At 36.0% G+C, this 15,765-nt stretch overlaps 1 protein-coding gene across 9 annotated transcripts in view; it reads left to right on the top strand.

Annotated features, from left to right (window-relative positions):
- Positions 1-15,765, top strand: part of COP1 (COP1 E3 ubiquitin ligase) — a 256,670-nt gene that overhangs the window by 107,279 nt on the left and 133,626 nt on the right. For all 9 annotated transcript variants that reach the window (XM_077988044.1, XM_077988244.1, XM_077988120.1 and 6 more), the window contains one exon: positions 13,650-13,764. In XM_077988044.1, the coding sequence (XP_077844170.1) occupies positions 13,650-13,764 (115 nt within the window). The remainder of the gene's footprint in view (positions 1-13,649; positions 13,765-15,765) is intronic.

Here is a 15,765-nt window from a genome sequence, read left to right as displayed (position 1 = left end):
TTCCCAAGTAGCTGGGATTGCAGGTGCCTGCCTCCGCACCTGGGTAATTTTTGTATTTTTAGTAAAGATGGCGTTTCATCATGTTGGCCAGGCTAGTCTTGAACTCCTGACTTCAGGTGATCCGCCTGCCTCGGCCTCCCTAAGTGCTGGGTTTACAGGCGTGAGCTACCACACCCAGCTTGTCCTTATTTTTGTTAAAAAACAAATCATGATAGGATTGAGTTGTTCACAAAATAGACTTTAGTCTTATACTTGGCCTGATTATTTGTCTAAAGTGCAGCGAGCTTAATTATTTTTACATCGGCCTTTTAGATTGGCTTGGATGGAACTCTGTTCCACAAGGAATCCTGATAAGACCTTTTAAAGCCAAGCCCAGCCATCATTTTGTATCCTCAAATGCCTGTGAGTTGGGTGATCCGGCCCTCTTAAAGTCTCAAAATAAAGTTGGAGCTCCTGGGCCTGTCACAAGGTGACATTCTTTACTTATCACAGATCAGGGACCCTGTAGTGGCTGTGTAGACAAGGCTATGAGGCCAGTTTTCCCAAGGGGCTTTTATTGGCTCTGCAAGTCAAGTTTGACTCCTTAAAGGGAAGCATACCCTTCAAGTTAAGCCTTGGTAAAACAGCATTTCTCCAGTTGCATCCTGTTGCAAAAGAAAATGGATTCTTATTGCACTGATGTAAACAACTATATTGCCATAAGTTAAGAACACTTACAACTAGTTTCCAAATTCTGGAGAAGCCAGGCGGGGGCGGGGAGAGACAAATATGCTTCAAATTTTGTTCACAGGAATGTACCATACTCAATTATTAGAGGCTGTAAATAGTTCAGAATAAGTTTCCTTGGCTCTGAAAAAACAAAACAAGGATCAGCAATATTGCAAACAAAAGTTAAAAAGATTGCCCCAGTTTTCTATGAGTTCAGTTCATTTAGTTAACTCTTGTTTTGCTTGATATTCATTTTAGCTCTTCATGAGTCCTGCATGTTTTTCCTGTGTTGTAATGTTACAGTCTCCAAAGTTATTAGAAACCTGTGTTTGAGAGTGCCTGTTAGAGTCATATAGCTTGTTATAAGCCATTTTTTTTAAAAATGATCAAAACAAGACAGCAATTATCTGTGAAAAACAAAATATCCAGGGTAGTTACAGTTAGAAACACAATTGACAAAGTAATTCAATTATCTCTGTGGTTTACAGTAGCTTAACATGACAACCTTAATTATGACAGATAGCATATACTTTAGACATCAGAATTTTTGGAATCCCATACAGTTGTGAAACATATATTAGTAGTAATCACCAAAATAAAACCTAAAGAAGATTGAACACCATTTTGGCAATCTCATGTAAGTAAACATGTTCTGTTTACCCCTCTTTTGGATACTCCAGGGACTCTCTGCAGCATCCAAAAGCTGGGCGTCAGGAAAGACAATTTCAAAACTGAAGTTTGATTTTGGGAAGCCTGTTAAATATGTTAGAGGCTTAAAACTCTTGATGTTATGAAATAGAATTGCAGATTATTCCAGGTAAGTTATTTATTTTGCCAAAATGATGACTCAGAAATCTGAAAAACAAAAACCTTTTATAACCCTTTACAAATTTTCCTAAAAAGCAGATTAGTTCCTTAAGAGTATGTTTTTCTGCTTTTATTTTAATGCTTAGTTTACAGAAAAACCATATAATGCCTTTTTGAAGTTAGTATGTTAACACAGAATTTATTTTGGAAGATTAATTTTTACAATCCCTCCATCACTTGTTTGAACTTTTAGCTTTATCTTATCTAATTCAAAACAATCCTTAGACCCTAGGCAAAATTTTACATTTCCATGCCTTCTTAAAATGTTTTATTAAAAACACATCATAACACACCTCACATGTAAATCTATTTCCAGTAGTTTCAATTACATATTATAATGGTAACTCTTAGCAATTTTAACTTTAATGTAAAACCTGGTAAGTTGTTTTAATTAATTGTTTGGTGCAGCCAAGGTTTGACTTCTTCCAGCATAATTAAGGGCATAGTTAGTTCCATATGTCGCTAGGTTTTACCAAATGTGAAGCCATCAAGTTAAATGGTTCTCATAAACCAAAAAAAAGCAGGTTATAACCTTAAAACATTTAGCAAACCTAATATCTGACCTATATAATTTAGTTTACCTATTTACATTTTAATGACATCTGCATTTTACCAATAATCTTGAAGGCTGTTTTTATTTCTCCAAGATTAAAGTCACATGAACTGAAAGGTACCACAGCTTTTATTTTCCTTTCAAAAAATATTTGATCAAAGCGTTTATCTTCCTTTAGGCCAATTAGAGCTTTTTTTTTTTTTTTTTTTTTTTTTTTTTTTTTGAGATGGAGTTTTACTCTGTTTTCCAGGCTGGAGTGCAGCGGCACGATCTCGGCTCACTGCAACCTCCGCTTCCTGGGTTCATGCGACTCTCCCACCTCAGCCTCCCTTGTAGCCAGGATTTCAGGCGTGTGCCACCATATCTGGTTACTTTTTGTATTTTTAGTAGAGTTGGGGTTTCACCATGCTGGCCAGGTGGGTCTCAAACTCCTGACCTCAGCTGATCCATCTGCCTCAGCTTCCCAAAGTGCTAGGATTACAGGCTTGAGCCACTGCACCCAGCCTATTAGAGTTTTTTTAAATAGCCATCACATACACAACACATAAATAAGTACACAGGTAGAAGAAAACCCAGTTGTCATAAGATCTTTCATTTGCCAATCTCCTAATTGTATTATTGGCCCCTGGGTGGAACCTTTAAGAGACAGGGCTAGGAAAACATTCAGTTTCTAAGGCCTAACAAACAGGCATAAATGAGGCAGAAACAGATTTTGAGAGAGATCTGTTTGTTTTTAATTACTGGTGTTCCATGAGGAAAAAAGAGGTCTCTTCCTTCTCATGTGTGCATTGAGAGTGGCAAGGAAAAATGGAGAAAAATAATTCTTGGCTGAGAAAAAGACTTTTTTTCAACAAAACAAGGTCCAAGAAAAGAAAAACATAAAGACCTTATATATATGCCTACAACTTGGATATCTACTTTTAATTAAGCTGAGGGTTGTTTAAGAAAATTCTTTTAAATTCCCTATTACCTGACTTTAGCCATCCCAAGTGGCCAATATTTCTGACTTTCAAACTTTACTAAAGGCTCAAAGAAAGTAAAATCCAAGGCGGTTCGTGGAAGGGAAGAGAGTCAACAAATAGCAAAGGTTGCACAGATACCAAACCAGAAAGGACTCATTCCCTAAGCCAGGATTGAACACCAGGCCACAAATGTAAAATGGCAGAGGCAGAGCAAAACATTGCCTTGTGGTTACAGGTCTGGCTCCCAAGGAAGTAAAACAAGATGGAGGCCTGCAGCAGAGTTTGCTGCTTACCATACAGAAAGTCATTTAAAGCAGACCAGATTGGCTACAGCTTAAGACTAACATCCTAAATCCTTTTTCATAGTTAAAACTTTACAGAGAATATAAATAGTGATAGTTGAGGTCTTGGCCTAGTAAAACATTTTCTAAAAAGAAAAAAAAAAATTCCTCTCACATAAAAGTTAACTGCTAATAGGTAGACCAAAAAAAAAAAAAAAGTTCATAATGTAAGGGTAACCCTGGGGGAAGAACCCCTTAGTCTTATACAAATGGGTTCCTTTCCCCCTGTCTCAGACCAATGGTAGTCTGGCCAGTCAGCCACGCAGGGCCCAGGCCCCCGAGGCTGCCTTGAGACCTGGGCAGTGGCTATGCCTTATTCCCGCCCTTTGTGGCCATTGGACACTGCACACTCATGTGGCAAACATGGCCACACACCCAAACCAGAAGGTAAGGGGAGCAGTGAGCTGCCATTCACCCAACCATCCTGAGCCCAAGTCTGTGGCCATTGAAGTGGGTGTGGACCACCTCCAGTATTGTAAAAGAAAAGACAGGGGCCCTTACTGTCCTGAAAAAAAAAGAAGCGTGCCATAGGACCACAAGGCTCAAAAGCGAAAGTGAGAGGTTTTGGGTTCACATTTTACTCACCCTTCCTTTGGCCCCACGTTGGGCAGCAAAAATGTTGCAGAACTTTCTCCTTAGTTCAGCTAAAACCAGGCTCTTGTCACACAACTAGGAAAGATTAGGCTCGTGAACACCTAGAAGGGTAAGGAAAGTGGAATTTATTGGGCAAAAAGGAAAAAAAAAAAGACGCTCAGCAAAGTGAGAGAGAGTCCTGCTAGCAGGTAAAGCACAGCGCATACTTCCCATTTTGACGCAGAATAGTAAAAAGGTATACATGCCAAGGCCTGGATATAATGCAGTTACTTTGTGTGGCCTTGTTAAGGGCATCCTTAAGTGAACTGATTCTTAGATTTTTATATGTTTTTAAAAAAATTATGTAGTAGTGAAGAACAGTATCTACCAGCGGGATTTGGTGCCATTGCCTTTATTTGTGCTAAGAGACCAGCAGTCTTATACTGATCTTTGCTTTTGTATCACAAGTACAAACATAAGCACAATGAAAATTGCAAAGATTTTTTTTTTTTTCTTTTTGAGACAGGGTCTTGCTCTCTCACCCCAGCTGGAGTACTGTGGTAGGATCTCAGCTCACTGCAGCCATCCCCTGGGCTCGAGCCATCCTCCTACCTCACCCTCCCCAATAGCTGGGACTGCAGGTGTGCACCACCATGTCCAGCTAATTTTTTGTGTGTTTTTTATAGAGACAGGGTTTTGCCTTGTTGCACAGGCTGGTCTGGATCTCCTGGATTCAAGTGATCTGCCTGCCTTGGCCTCCCAAAGAGCTGGGATTACAGGTGTGAGCCACCACATCAGGCCGCAAATAGCATCTTACGTTTTTAAGAACATAGCTTTGTCCTCCCAGATTCCTGAAAAGATCTTAGAGAGCCTCCAGTGGTCGTCAGCCACATTTTGGGGATCACAGTATGATAACCACTATTCTGAATTCTGTAATTTTTTTCTTTAAAACTAGTCATTAAATCTGCTTGTATGAAAATATGTGTATGGGTTTAATAATTTATTATTTTGTATGTATTCCCTGAACTTACAAAGTTTACTTATTGTGCAGATAATGATAGTTTTCCGTGCAGTGTTAATTTATGAAATTAGTTTGAGAAAAAAGTATTTATAGATTGGAAAAATTTCAGGTTTCAGTCAACCATACAGACACTTTTAGTTTCATTTAAAGTAGGAGTCTTCTCTTAGTGGAATTGACAGAGAACTTTGCCATGGTAAGTTACTTCTTTTATTAGACAAGCATTGATTTCATTAGTCTTTTGAAGATCTCAGTGCTTTTGTACTTCACTATTTTATATTAAGTATATGAAATAGAATATTCAGTTTTGATTGCTGCTTTTCTGTTTTCATGTTAATTGCATTTATTGGGAATTAAAGTCGTTATATTTGTAAAGATTTTTCATAATTTACAGGCTGACCATAAATTTTTTTTTTGTATAATCATCTAATTTGCTCTTTTATCTTCATAGTATGCCTATTAACTTTCTAGCATTTATTTGAGGACTTTCTTTTTTTGTTTTTAACTTTTTCCAATGACCAAATAAGATAGGCTTCTGTTTTTGCTGTGGTGAAATTTAATTATCTTTGAGTTTGGTAGATGTGATCATTTTTCTTTAGAGCCAAGATAGGTAAAATTAACATGATTGATGAATATTTGTTTGATTTGTGTCGTATTTATATCTACCTCTAAGTAAAAGAGCTTAATTTGAGATTGTTTTATTTGAGGATTAGCCTTGTAGACTATCTGAATCCAGTATATATTTTCAAAACATTTATCTCTGCATACATAGCACATTTCTATTTTTTATATTAATATTATTTGTAATTTAATAATTAAACTGGCATATGACGAAGACCCAAGTGTTGCATATTTACCAACAATTTTGAGGCAACCTAGTTGCTTGTAGGGTTTTTGAATAAAGGATTTGCTCTAGGGTTTTGAATAAATTTAAGAAATGTCAAGAATAAATATTGGAAAATAATTGAGACAGTGAGTTTACTGTAAAAACTGGAAGCCAAATAAATAAGTAAAATAAAATAAAACAGTGTTGCTGACTACTTATTTGTTTTATATGCCCTGTTTCTAATTATTGTTAATTATTCTCATCTTTCAGACTTTGAAGTCTTACATGTTTTTCCATTAAACAGATCACTTTTTTTTTCTCTTTTTTTTGAGACAGAGTCTCGCTCTGTCACCAGACTGGAGTGCAGTGGTGCAATCTCGGCTCACTGCAACCTCAGCCTCCGCCTCCTGGGTTCAAGCGATTCTCCTGCCTCAGCCTCCCGAGTAGCTGGGATGACAGGTGTGCACCCCCATGCCCGGCTAATTTTTTTGTTGTTGTTTTTTGAGACGGAGTCTCTCACTCTGTCACCCAGGCTGGAGTGCAGTGGCGTGATCTCTGTTCACTGCAGGCTCCGCCTCCCATGTTCATGGCATTCTCCTGCCTCAGCCTCCCAAGTAGCTGGGACTGTGGGCACCCACCACCATGCCCAGCTAAGTTTTTTGCGTTTTTAGTAGAGACGGAATTTCACCATGTTAGCCAGGATGGTCTTGATCGCCTGACCTCGTGATCCACCCTTCTCAGCCTCCCAAAGTGCTGGGATTATAGGCGTGAGCTACCACGCCTGGCTGCTAATTTTTATATTTTGAGACAGGGTTTCACCATGTTGGCCAGGATAGTCTCAGTCTCTTGACCTCGTGATCTGCCCACCTCGGCCTCTGAAACTGCTGGGATTACAGGCATGAGCCACCATGCCCAGTCATATCACTTTTTAAGAGATCTATAGGCTAAAATCTAGAATTACAATCTTAGTATTTATAAAAAATATGTTGGTACCTACAAAGGAATATATTTCATTAATATGTAAATTAGAAATATAGTAAAACTTTCATGGAACCAGCTTTTGTGTTATTTAATAATAGAACATTAAAAGTAGTATACAGGTTACTCATGTGTTCCTAACCAATTTTATCACCTGCTTCCTATCGAAATATAATTATTTTTCTGATAGTTATGTTTATCAGTATGTTGGCTTTTTAAAAAGTTTTACCACATGTATACACACGCCTATATTATTTGTTTTGGCTATATTTGAACTTTATAAAAATATTTTAGTACGTAGGTTTCTGAGATTTGTTTTTTCAGAGATTAATTGCTGATGCCTGTGGCTGTAGTTGATTGTCACTGATGTATAATATTCCATTGTGTTAATTTATTACAATTTTTCAATTCAATCTGTATACATTATATGTATTTCTAGTGTTTTTGTTGTTCTTGCTATTAAGGGCATCTTTGTACATGTCTCCAGATGCAAAGGTGCAAGAGTTTCCCTAGATATGTACCTAGGAGAGGAATTGAAGGGCATTGGATATGCAAAATTTATATTTTGAGTTAGTAACAAATTGTTTTCCAGCATGCTTTTATCAATTTAAAACTCCCACTACATGAGTATATGAGTTCCAGGTTCTCAGCATTCTTGCTGATAATTAGTATTGTTGGACTTCAAAATGATTGTCACCTTAGTGGTAATAAATAGAACATAGTTGTGACTTTAATTTTTATTTTCCTGTCACTATAAAACAGCACCTTTTCTTATATTTATTGGCCTTTATATTTTGTCTTTTGTAAAATGGCGTTTCAAGTCTTTTCTCATTTTTTTGTGTTGGTCTTAGAGAAATAGATGTATTCTGGATACTAATCATTTGTTTTTGGATTTTGCAAATATCTTCTTGTATTTTGTATCTTCTTGTCTCACCTTTTTAATGATGGATTTTGGTGAACAGAAGTTCTTAATTTCTATGTCATGAAATTTATAATTTTTATAATTAATACTTTGTGATTCATTTAAGAAATTCTGCCCTTTCTCAAGATTGTAAACATACTATCCAGTAACATAGTACATGATCAGTTTTTGTAAATGTTCCATGCATGCTTAAGAAGAATGCCTATTTTTTAATTAGGTATAGTGTTTTCTATGTGTTCACTATATCAAATTTCATATTTGGCCATATATAAACTAGTGTTACTTGCATAATACTAGTTGCATAACTCAGTTGACTTGAAGATTCATCTCCCATTGTGTTAATAGGTTTGTCTATTTCTCTGGCAATTTCTGCCTGAAAAAGGTTAACGCTCTATTATTACATACAGACAGGTATATAATTGTTAAATTGAACTTTTTCTCATATGCAGTGGCTATTTTCATCCTTATTAATGTTTTCATCTTGAATCTGTTTTTTCTCTTTTAGTTAGTACTCTTTCATGTTATCCCAATTTTTTAGTTTGTCTCTGTTTTAAGTATTTCTTTAGCAGATAGCATACATTTATTTTAAATTATCTATTCTGTCACTATTTCTATTATGATTATTTCCATTTATTTATTGCTAATACTGATATAATTTCATTTTTTTTACTTATACTTACTGTTTTTCTCAGTTTTTGATTTTTTTATTACTTTTTTACTGCCTCTCACCATCCCTCTTCTGGTTTGATTGTTAGCTATTCTGTCACTGTGCTTTCAGTAGTTGTCCTTGAAATTTATTCACACTTATCATCTAAACAGAGTATCTTAATTACCTTCCTGAACAGTATAAGAGCTCCAGAATGCAACTTTTGTCACTTTCTTCTGAGTTATATGTTGTTAGTTGGATAGTTTTTGTCTTATTCTTAAGCCCCATAAACTAAATATGATAATTAACAGTAATATTTATAATCATTTATTTGCTAGTTTCCTTGCTCTCTTTTTCATTTTGTGTCTCAGATCTTCCAGTGTATGTCATTGTATTATTCAAGTACACAATTTCAGAGTTTTTTTTTTTTTTTTGAAACGGAGTCACGCTGTGTCGCCCAGGCTTGAGCACAGTGGCACAGTGGCGCGATCTCGGCTCGCTGCAACCTCCGGCTCCTGGGTTCAATCCCAGTTCAATCCCGCATAGCTGGGATTACAGGCAGAAATTCTTTTAGAGATGGCTCACTGGTAATAAGCTTCATTTTTGTTTATGATGTTGTGAGATAGCCTTTTGGGGTTCTGAATTTTAGGTTGGAATTAACTTTGTCTCAACTTTTTTAAGATTATTGATGTCCTTTTTGTTCTAGCTTTCGACTGCTCTTGAAAAGCATTTTGCCTTTTTAATTATTGTTCCTAAATGAATGATCTTTCTTCTGATTTTAAGATCTTTTTGCTGTATAGCCAAAAACACAGTTTCACCTCAGTGTGTCTAATTGTGGGTTTCTTTTTAATTATCTCACTTGATCAGAATAATTTATCTATGTGTTCTTGTCTGTTTTCAGTTCTGGAAAAATCTCAGCCATCAACTCTTCCAGTATTTCTTTTCGTTTCTTGATCTTTTCTTCTGGGTCTCTGGGCATATTTCAAACTATTATTCTTTCATGCCTGTTACATTATTTTTCAAATTTTTTGTCTTCCTGGCTTTTATCCTACATTCTGGGCCGTTCTTTCAGATTTCTCTTCTAGTTTGTAAATTCTGTTTTCAGTTTCTCTACTTGTGGTCCCTGGACTTAATTCTCCAAATCGCAATTCAGTTACTTGTTTTGTTTAGGTATTGTCCTCCTCTTGCCCCTGCCCTGTGCTGCTGCTGTTACATTTTGTTTATCATTACATCTCTGAGTTCACCTTCCTGTTTGTCTGTTAAGTCTTTGAAAATTATCTTACTTTCTTGTGAATTGTTGACAAAGAGAGTCAAATGCTATAAAATATTTAAAGAAGTTTATTTAGAGTCAAATAAACTTTTTTTAAAAGAGGTTTATTTGGAGCCAAAAAAAAAAAGCCAAAATGAGTGACCCTGGCCCGAGGCACAGTCTCAAGAGGTCCTGAGAACATGTGCCCAAGGTGGTTGGTATATATTTTAAGGATACATAAGACACCTATCATTACTTATGAAGTTTACATTGATTCAATCTGGAAAGGCGGGACAGCAGGCAGGGACACGGGGTGGGAACAGGGATTGGCTTACAGGTCACACATGGATTCAAAGATTTTTTGATTGGCTCTTGGTTCAAAGAGATAAGTTACTATCTAAAGATCTGAAATTAATAGAAAGGAGAGTCTGGGTTAAGATAAGGGGTTCCGAAGACCAAAATTTTTATGTAGATGAAGTCTCATAGGTGGCCACCTTTAGAGGCAGTAGATGGCAGATGTTTCCCAATTAGGCTGGACTGTCAGTTAGAATCTCTTCAGGATTGGGAGGGCCTGGAAGGGGAAAGGTGTAGTTATGTTAATACAGATGCAAAATTTTCCCCACAAAAGACTGCTTTGCAGGGTCATTTCAAAATATAGCAAAAACCATATTTGGGGATAAAGTATGTTGATTTCCTTCTTTATCTGTCATGTGACATTATTCAGAGTCAGGTTGAAAACTAAGAGAGATTATATAGGGTTAAATAAAACCCATCTGATGAGATGTTATTGTTTGTAAGGCATGACTCCGCAGTCTTCTTAAATAGGAATTTGGGCAAGAAAGAAAAAAATTCAGAGTTTAGTTCTCAGATTGAGGCAGTGCTTTAAAATATGACTCTTACCTCCTCCCATCTAGTTTTATCAAAGCAGGGATACACTGTAACATACACTACAGTACCTTAGTACTTTTTACTTTATGCATTTGGCATTGTGGTATAGTTATTGGTGAAGTTGTGCCAGCAAGTAAATAACATATATTTAGGACCAAAAACCTTTGTTTTTTATAGGATTTTTATACTAACATTTTTCAAGTTTATTGCCTTTGTATCTGATTTTGTTATTTTGTTCTTCTAATGAGTATATCAAACTCTTTGGCATGTGTATATTATTGCCTCTTAATCTGATAATCAATATTAAATAGATTTTTTTTTTTTTTTTTTGGAGACGGAGTTTTGCTGTTGTTGCCCAGGCAGGAGTGCAGTGGCATGACCTCGGCTCACCACAACCTCCGCCTCCCTGGTTCAGGTGATTCTCCAGCCTCAGCCTCCCGAGTAGCTGGGATTACAGGCATGCACCACCATGCCCAGCTAATTTTGTATTTTTAGTGGAGATGGGGTTTCTCCATGTTGGTCGGGCTGGTCTTGAACTGCCAACCTCCAGTGATGCACCCGACTCGGCCTCCCGAAGTGCTGGGATTACAGGTGTGAGCCACTGCACCCAGCCAAGTAGCTATTTATAGTTAAGAACGATTCCAATAATTCCAGGTTGTAAGGCTACAGTGTAGGGATAATGAAAAAGTAACTCATTTTCCTTTTTTTTTTTTTTTGGAAGTAATAATAATAAAATAATCTTTTATTTTGCCTTTTTTGAAATGGAGGTAAAATACATATAAAGAAAAGCACAGATCTTATGTATTTGCTTGAATGAGATTTGACAGACACATACATGTGATTGCACAATGCCTAGATGAAGATATGGAACATTCATCTTGCCTTATACTACTTTCAAATTCAGTCCCAGTTCTTCAGGGGAAAATATTATTCTCACTTCTAGAAACTCATAACTCACCTGTTTTTAATCCTTATATGACAAAGTTACGAAATAACATTACCTTTGTGTATGACTGTTATTCAGTGTTTGTGGGATTCATTCTGTTTTGTATGTATCAGCAGTTCATTCTTTTTATTATTATTATTATTATACTTTAAGTTCTAGGGTACATGTGCACAACATGCAGGTTTGTCACATATGTATATATGTGCCATGTTGGTTTGCTGCACCCATTAACTCGTCATTTACATTAGGTATCCCTAATGCTACCCCTCCCCCCTCCCCCACCCCACAACAGGCCCTGGTGTGTGATGTTCCCTGCCCTGTGTCCAACTGTTCTCATTGTTCAGTTCCCACCTATGAGTGAGAACATGTGGTGTTTGGTTTTCTGTCCTTGCGATAGTTTGCTCAGAATGATGGTTTCCAGCTTCATCCATGTCGCTACAAAGGACATGAACTCATCCTTTTTTATGGCTGCATAATATTCCATGGTGTATATGTGCCATATTTTCTTAATCTAGTCTATCATTGATGGACATTTGGGTTGGTTCCAAGTCTTTGCTATTGTGAATAGTGCCACAATAAACATACAAGTGCGTGGGTCTTTGTAGTAGCATGATTTATAATCCTTTTGGTATATACCCAGTAATGAGATGGCTGGGTCAAATGATATTTCTAGTTCTAGATCCTCGAGTAATCGCCACACTGTCTTCCACAATGGTTCAACTAGTTTACAGTCCCACCAACGGTGTAAAAATGTTCCAATTTCTCCACATCCTCTCCAGCTTTTTAACGATCGCCATTCTAACTGGTGTGAGATGGCATCTCATTGTGGTTTTGATTTGCATTTCTCTGATGACCAGTGATGATGAGCATTTTTTCATATGTCTGTTTGCTGCATAAATGTCTTCTCTTGAAAAGTGTCTGTTTATATCCTTTGCCCACTTTTTGATGGGGTTGTTTGATTTTTCCTTGTAAATTTGTTTAAGTTCTTTGTAGATTCTGGGTATTAGCCCTTTGTCAGATGGATAGATTGCAAAAATTTTCTCCCATTCTGTAGGTTGCCTGTTCACTCTGATGGTAGTTTCTTTTGCTGTGTGGAAGCTCTTTAGTTTAATTAGATCCCATTTATCAATTTTGGCTTTTGTGGCCATTGCTTTTGATGTTTGTTATGAAGTCCTTGTCCATGCCTGTGTCCTGAATGGTATTGCTTAGGTTTTCTTCAAGGGTTTTTATGGTTTTAGGTCTAACATTTAACTCTTTAATTCACCTTGAATTAATTTTTTTATAAGATGTAAGGAAGGGATCCAGTTTCAGCTTTCTACATATGGCTAGCCAGTTCTCCTAGCACCATTTATTAAATAGGGAATCCTTTCCCCATTTCTTGTTTTTGTCAGGTTTATCTAAGATCAGATGGTTGTAGCTGTGTGTTGTTATTTCTGAGGCATCTGTTCTGTTCCATTGGTCTATATCTCTGTTTTGGTACCAGTACCGTGCTGTTTTGGTTACTGCAGCCTTGTAGTATAGTTTGAAGTCAGGTAGTATGATGCCTCCAGCTTTGTTCTTTTTGCTTAGGATTGTCTTGGCAATGTGGACTCTTTTTTGGTTCCGTATGAACTTTAAAGTAGTTTTTTCCAATTCTGTGAAGAAAGTCATTGGTAGCTTGATGGGGATGGCGTTGAATTTAAAAATTACCTTGGGCAGAAGTGGCCATTTTCACGGTATTGATTCTTCCTATCCATGAGCATGGAATGTTCTTCCATTAGTTTGTGTCCTCTTATTTTGTTGGAAAAAGTCATTTTCTATTTGATAATTATTTTCTAACAATTTCTGGATATTAAAATTCCCAAAATTCTAAATTTTAGAATGGCATAACGAATTCTGTCTTCATTTTATTTGTAGAATTGAAGATGTTTCTCATTTTAGTCTTGTAAAACTGTCCTTTAGAGCTTATTTTTAAAATCATTGTTAGTTTTAATCATTCTGTGAATGAATTTGGCATCTATTTTCACGTTAAAAGACAATTTTGAAAATACCTCAGAATTATAGTTTTTTTTTACCATTTGTAATCATTTTACTGTGATGAACTTCTGAAGGTAAATAAATGCTCAAACATTTGAGTATTCTGTGCAAAAGAAGAGTATTGTTTATTCTAAGTTACGTGTCTTATTATTTTAGACAAAGAAACAGCCTTGGTATAACAGCACATTAGCATCAAGACGAAAACGACTTACTGCTCATTTTGAAGACTTGGAGCAGTGTTACTTTTCTACAAGGATGTCTCGTATCTCAGGTATATATTTAGACCTTCTCAAATTATCTGAAATCTACATTTCAGATCTGTTTCTGGGTTTTTGTGCTGAATTTACGGAAGGTCCTAATTGCAAAGCAAAAGTGTGTGTTTTTGACACAGTCTACCAGATGATCATGGAGGTTCTTAGTGATCTTAGAGAATGTTATTTTCCAATGACAATTGTTTTCTATATTTGCGAATTCTGAATCTTTATCTGGCAAGCTAGATAAAGTTAAAAAGAAAGTCAGCCATGAATATGTAGCTAACAAAAATAAGTTTCATTCAGTTGCCTCCTATTTAACATTAAATAAACATGAAGTTCTAGGCACTGTCCTCTGTGCTGAGAATAAAACGATGAAAAAACTGGTTTCTGTCGTTAAGGAGTGTTGTAAATAGAGTCAGGGAAAGCAACAGATAAAGCAGTTCTGTGTGATGTTATGTGTTAAATAAATTTACAGGAGTATCATGAAAATAGATAATATTCACTAATATAACTGGTAGTAAAAAATCCAGGCTGAGTTGAAAATGGAGAGGTGTAAGGGAATGATCAGTGTAGGGATTTCAGAGGAGTTGTATATGTGCTATTCTAGTATAAATTAACTGAAAAAGATACTTAGAAACGTGTTCAAAGTAGAGGAAATAACATATGCAAAGACATGGATGTGATAGCATAGGATATTTCTATTACTGTAGAAAAGTAATTTAATTTTTCCTCTTTTTCTTAACTCTGTTCTTTAGTCTTTCTCAGTGTCTTTGCTCATCTATGAAGTAGAAACATTAACCCTAATGGGTTTTTTAATGATTGTAAGTGACATGTATAAGATACAATGCTTGGTACCTGTTGGGTGCTCAATTAATTCATGTCATTAATGGGGCATCTACTTAAAATAAACCCCACTAAGAGAGAAAAAAAATGGTCTGATATGTTATTGGTTGTTAAAAACTGAGTGTTGGTTTTCTCTTGAATAAATATGTTTATATTATTTATAACCTACATGTTGCTTAGATCCTACAGACAAATTTGCCTCCCGATTGGTGGTATAGGAAAACTTATATTAGATTTACAAAGCATTTTTCCTCTGAAGACCAAGGGAGAAGCCAAGATTTGCTTGTTTTTTGAAATTAACAACAAACAGTTTTTATACATGGAAAGCTTTCATTTATGGCCTGTGAATTGAGCCCCTTATTGTGCTTGTGTAATAATCTATAAATATAAACTACCATAGGAAGTTGTTAAGTTGAAAGTAGCCCAATATCTGCATTCTGACTGGCAGAGTTCATGTTAACCCTTCAATACATTATTTGTTGGTATGATGTTGAAATACAACTATAGGCAAGTAGCAGACCTTTAAAAAAAGAGGTGGGAAAGAGATTGGGGTAGGCTGTTGTTAATAATCTTTAAGTCACTAACAGCATAGGCATGGTATGAAATAGTAAAGGTCATCACAAGTCATTTTATTTTTGGGAGGTAGCTTTACAAGACAGTAGAATAATAAAACCAGGAGGAAAATTAGATAGATTTTTATTTGTGTGGGTGTGGCTGTATTGTACCTAAAACATGTCTCTAGTTTTCAGGAATCTTATGTTAGCTACCTAGTGTAATTATATTGCTGGATTTTAAGTTCCTCCTAGTACCTTTGACTGTAAAGGGGAAATTTTAACTTCTCTGAAACGGTGTAGCTAAGAGGTTGATTGTCCTTTGTATATTTTCAAATGAGAATCTAAATCCATCTGTATTCCCTAACTTTTATTTCCAACTTTCAAACTGAGAGATGGATATTAAAGAACTATTACTTTGGAGTTTCCATTGTAATTGAAAGAGGAAGTTAATTATAAAGCATTAGGAGAAAGAAAAGAGACATTGAATACACTTTTACAAACCAATTTGTAATTAGGATAGGAGAGGTGATATACCAGCAGATATGTTTGGATGTTGATGATAAAACACCACGCAAACGAAATTCTACCTTTTTGTAACCTCATAAGTTAAAACCAATTACT

This window comes from Macaca mulatta, chromosome 1 (genome assembly GCF_049350105.2).
Source record: "Macaca mulatta isolate MMU2019108-1 chromosome 1, T2T-MMU8v2.0, whole genome shotgun sequence".
NCBI lineage: Eukaryota > Metazoa > Chordata > Mammalia > Primates > Cercopithecidae > Macaca > Macaca mulatta.
The sequence above is the reverse complement of the archived record's forward strand: the minus strand, read 5'-3'. Positions and strand labels throughout refer to the sequence as shown.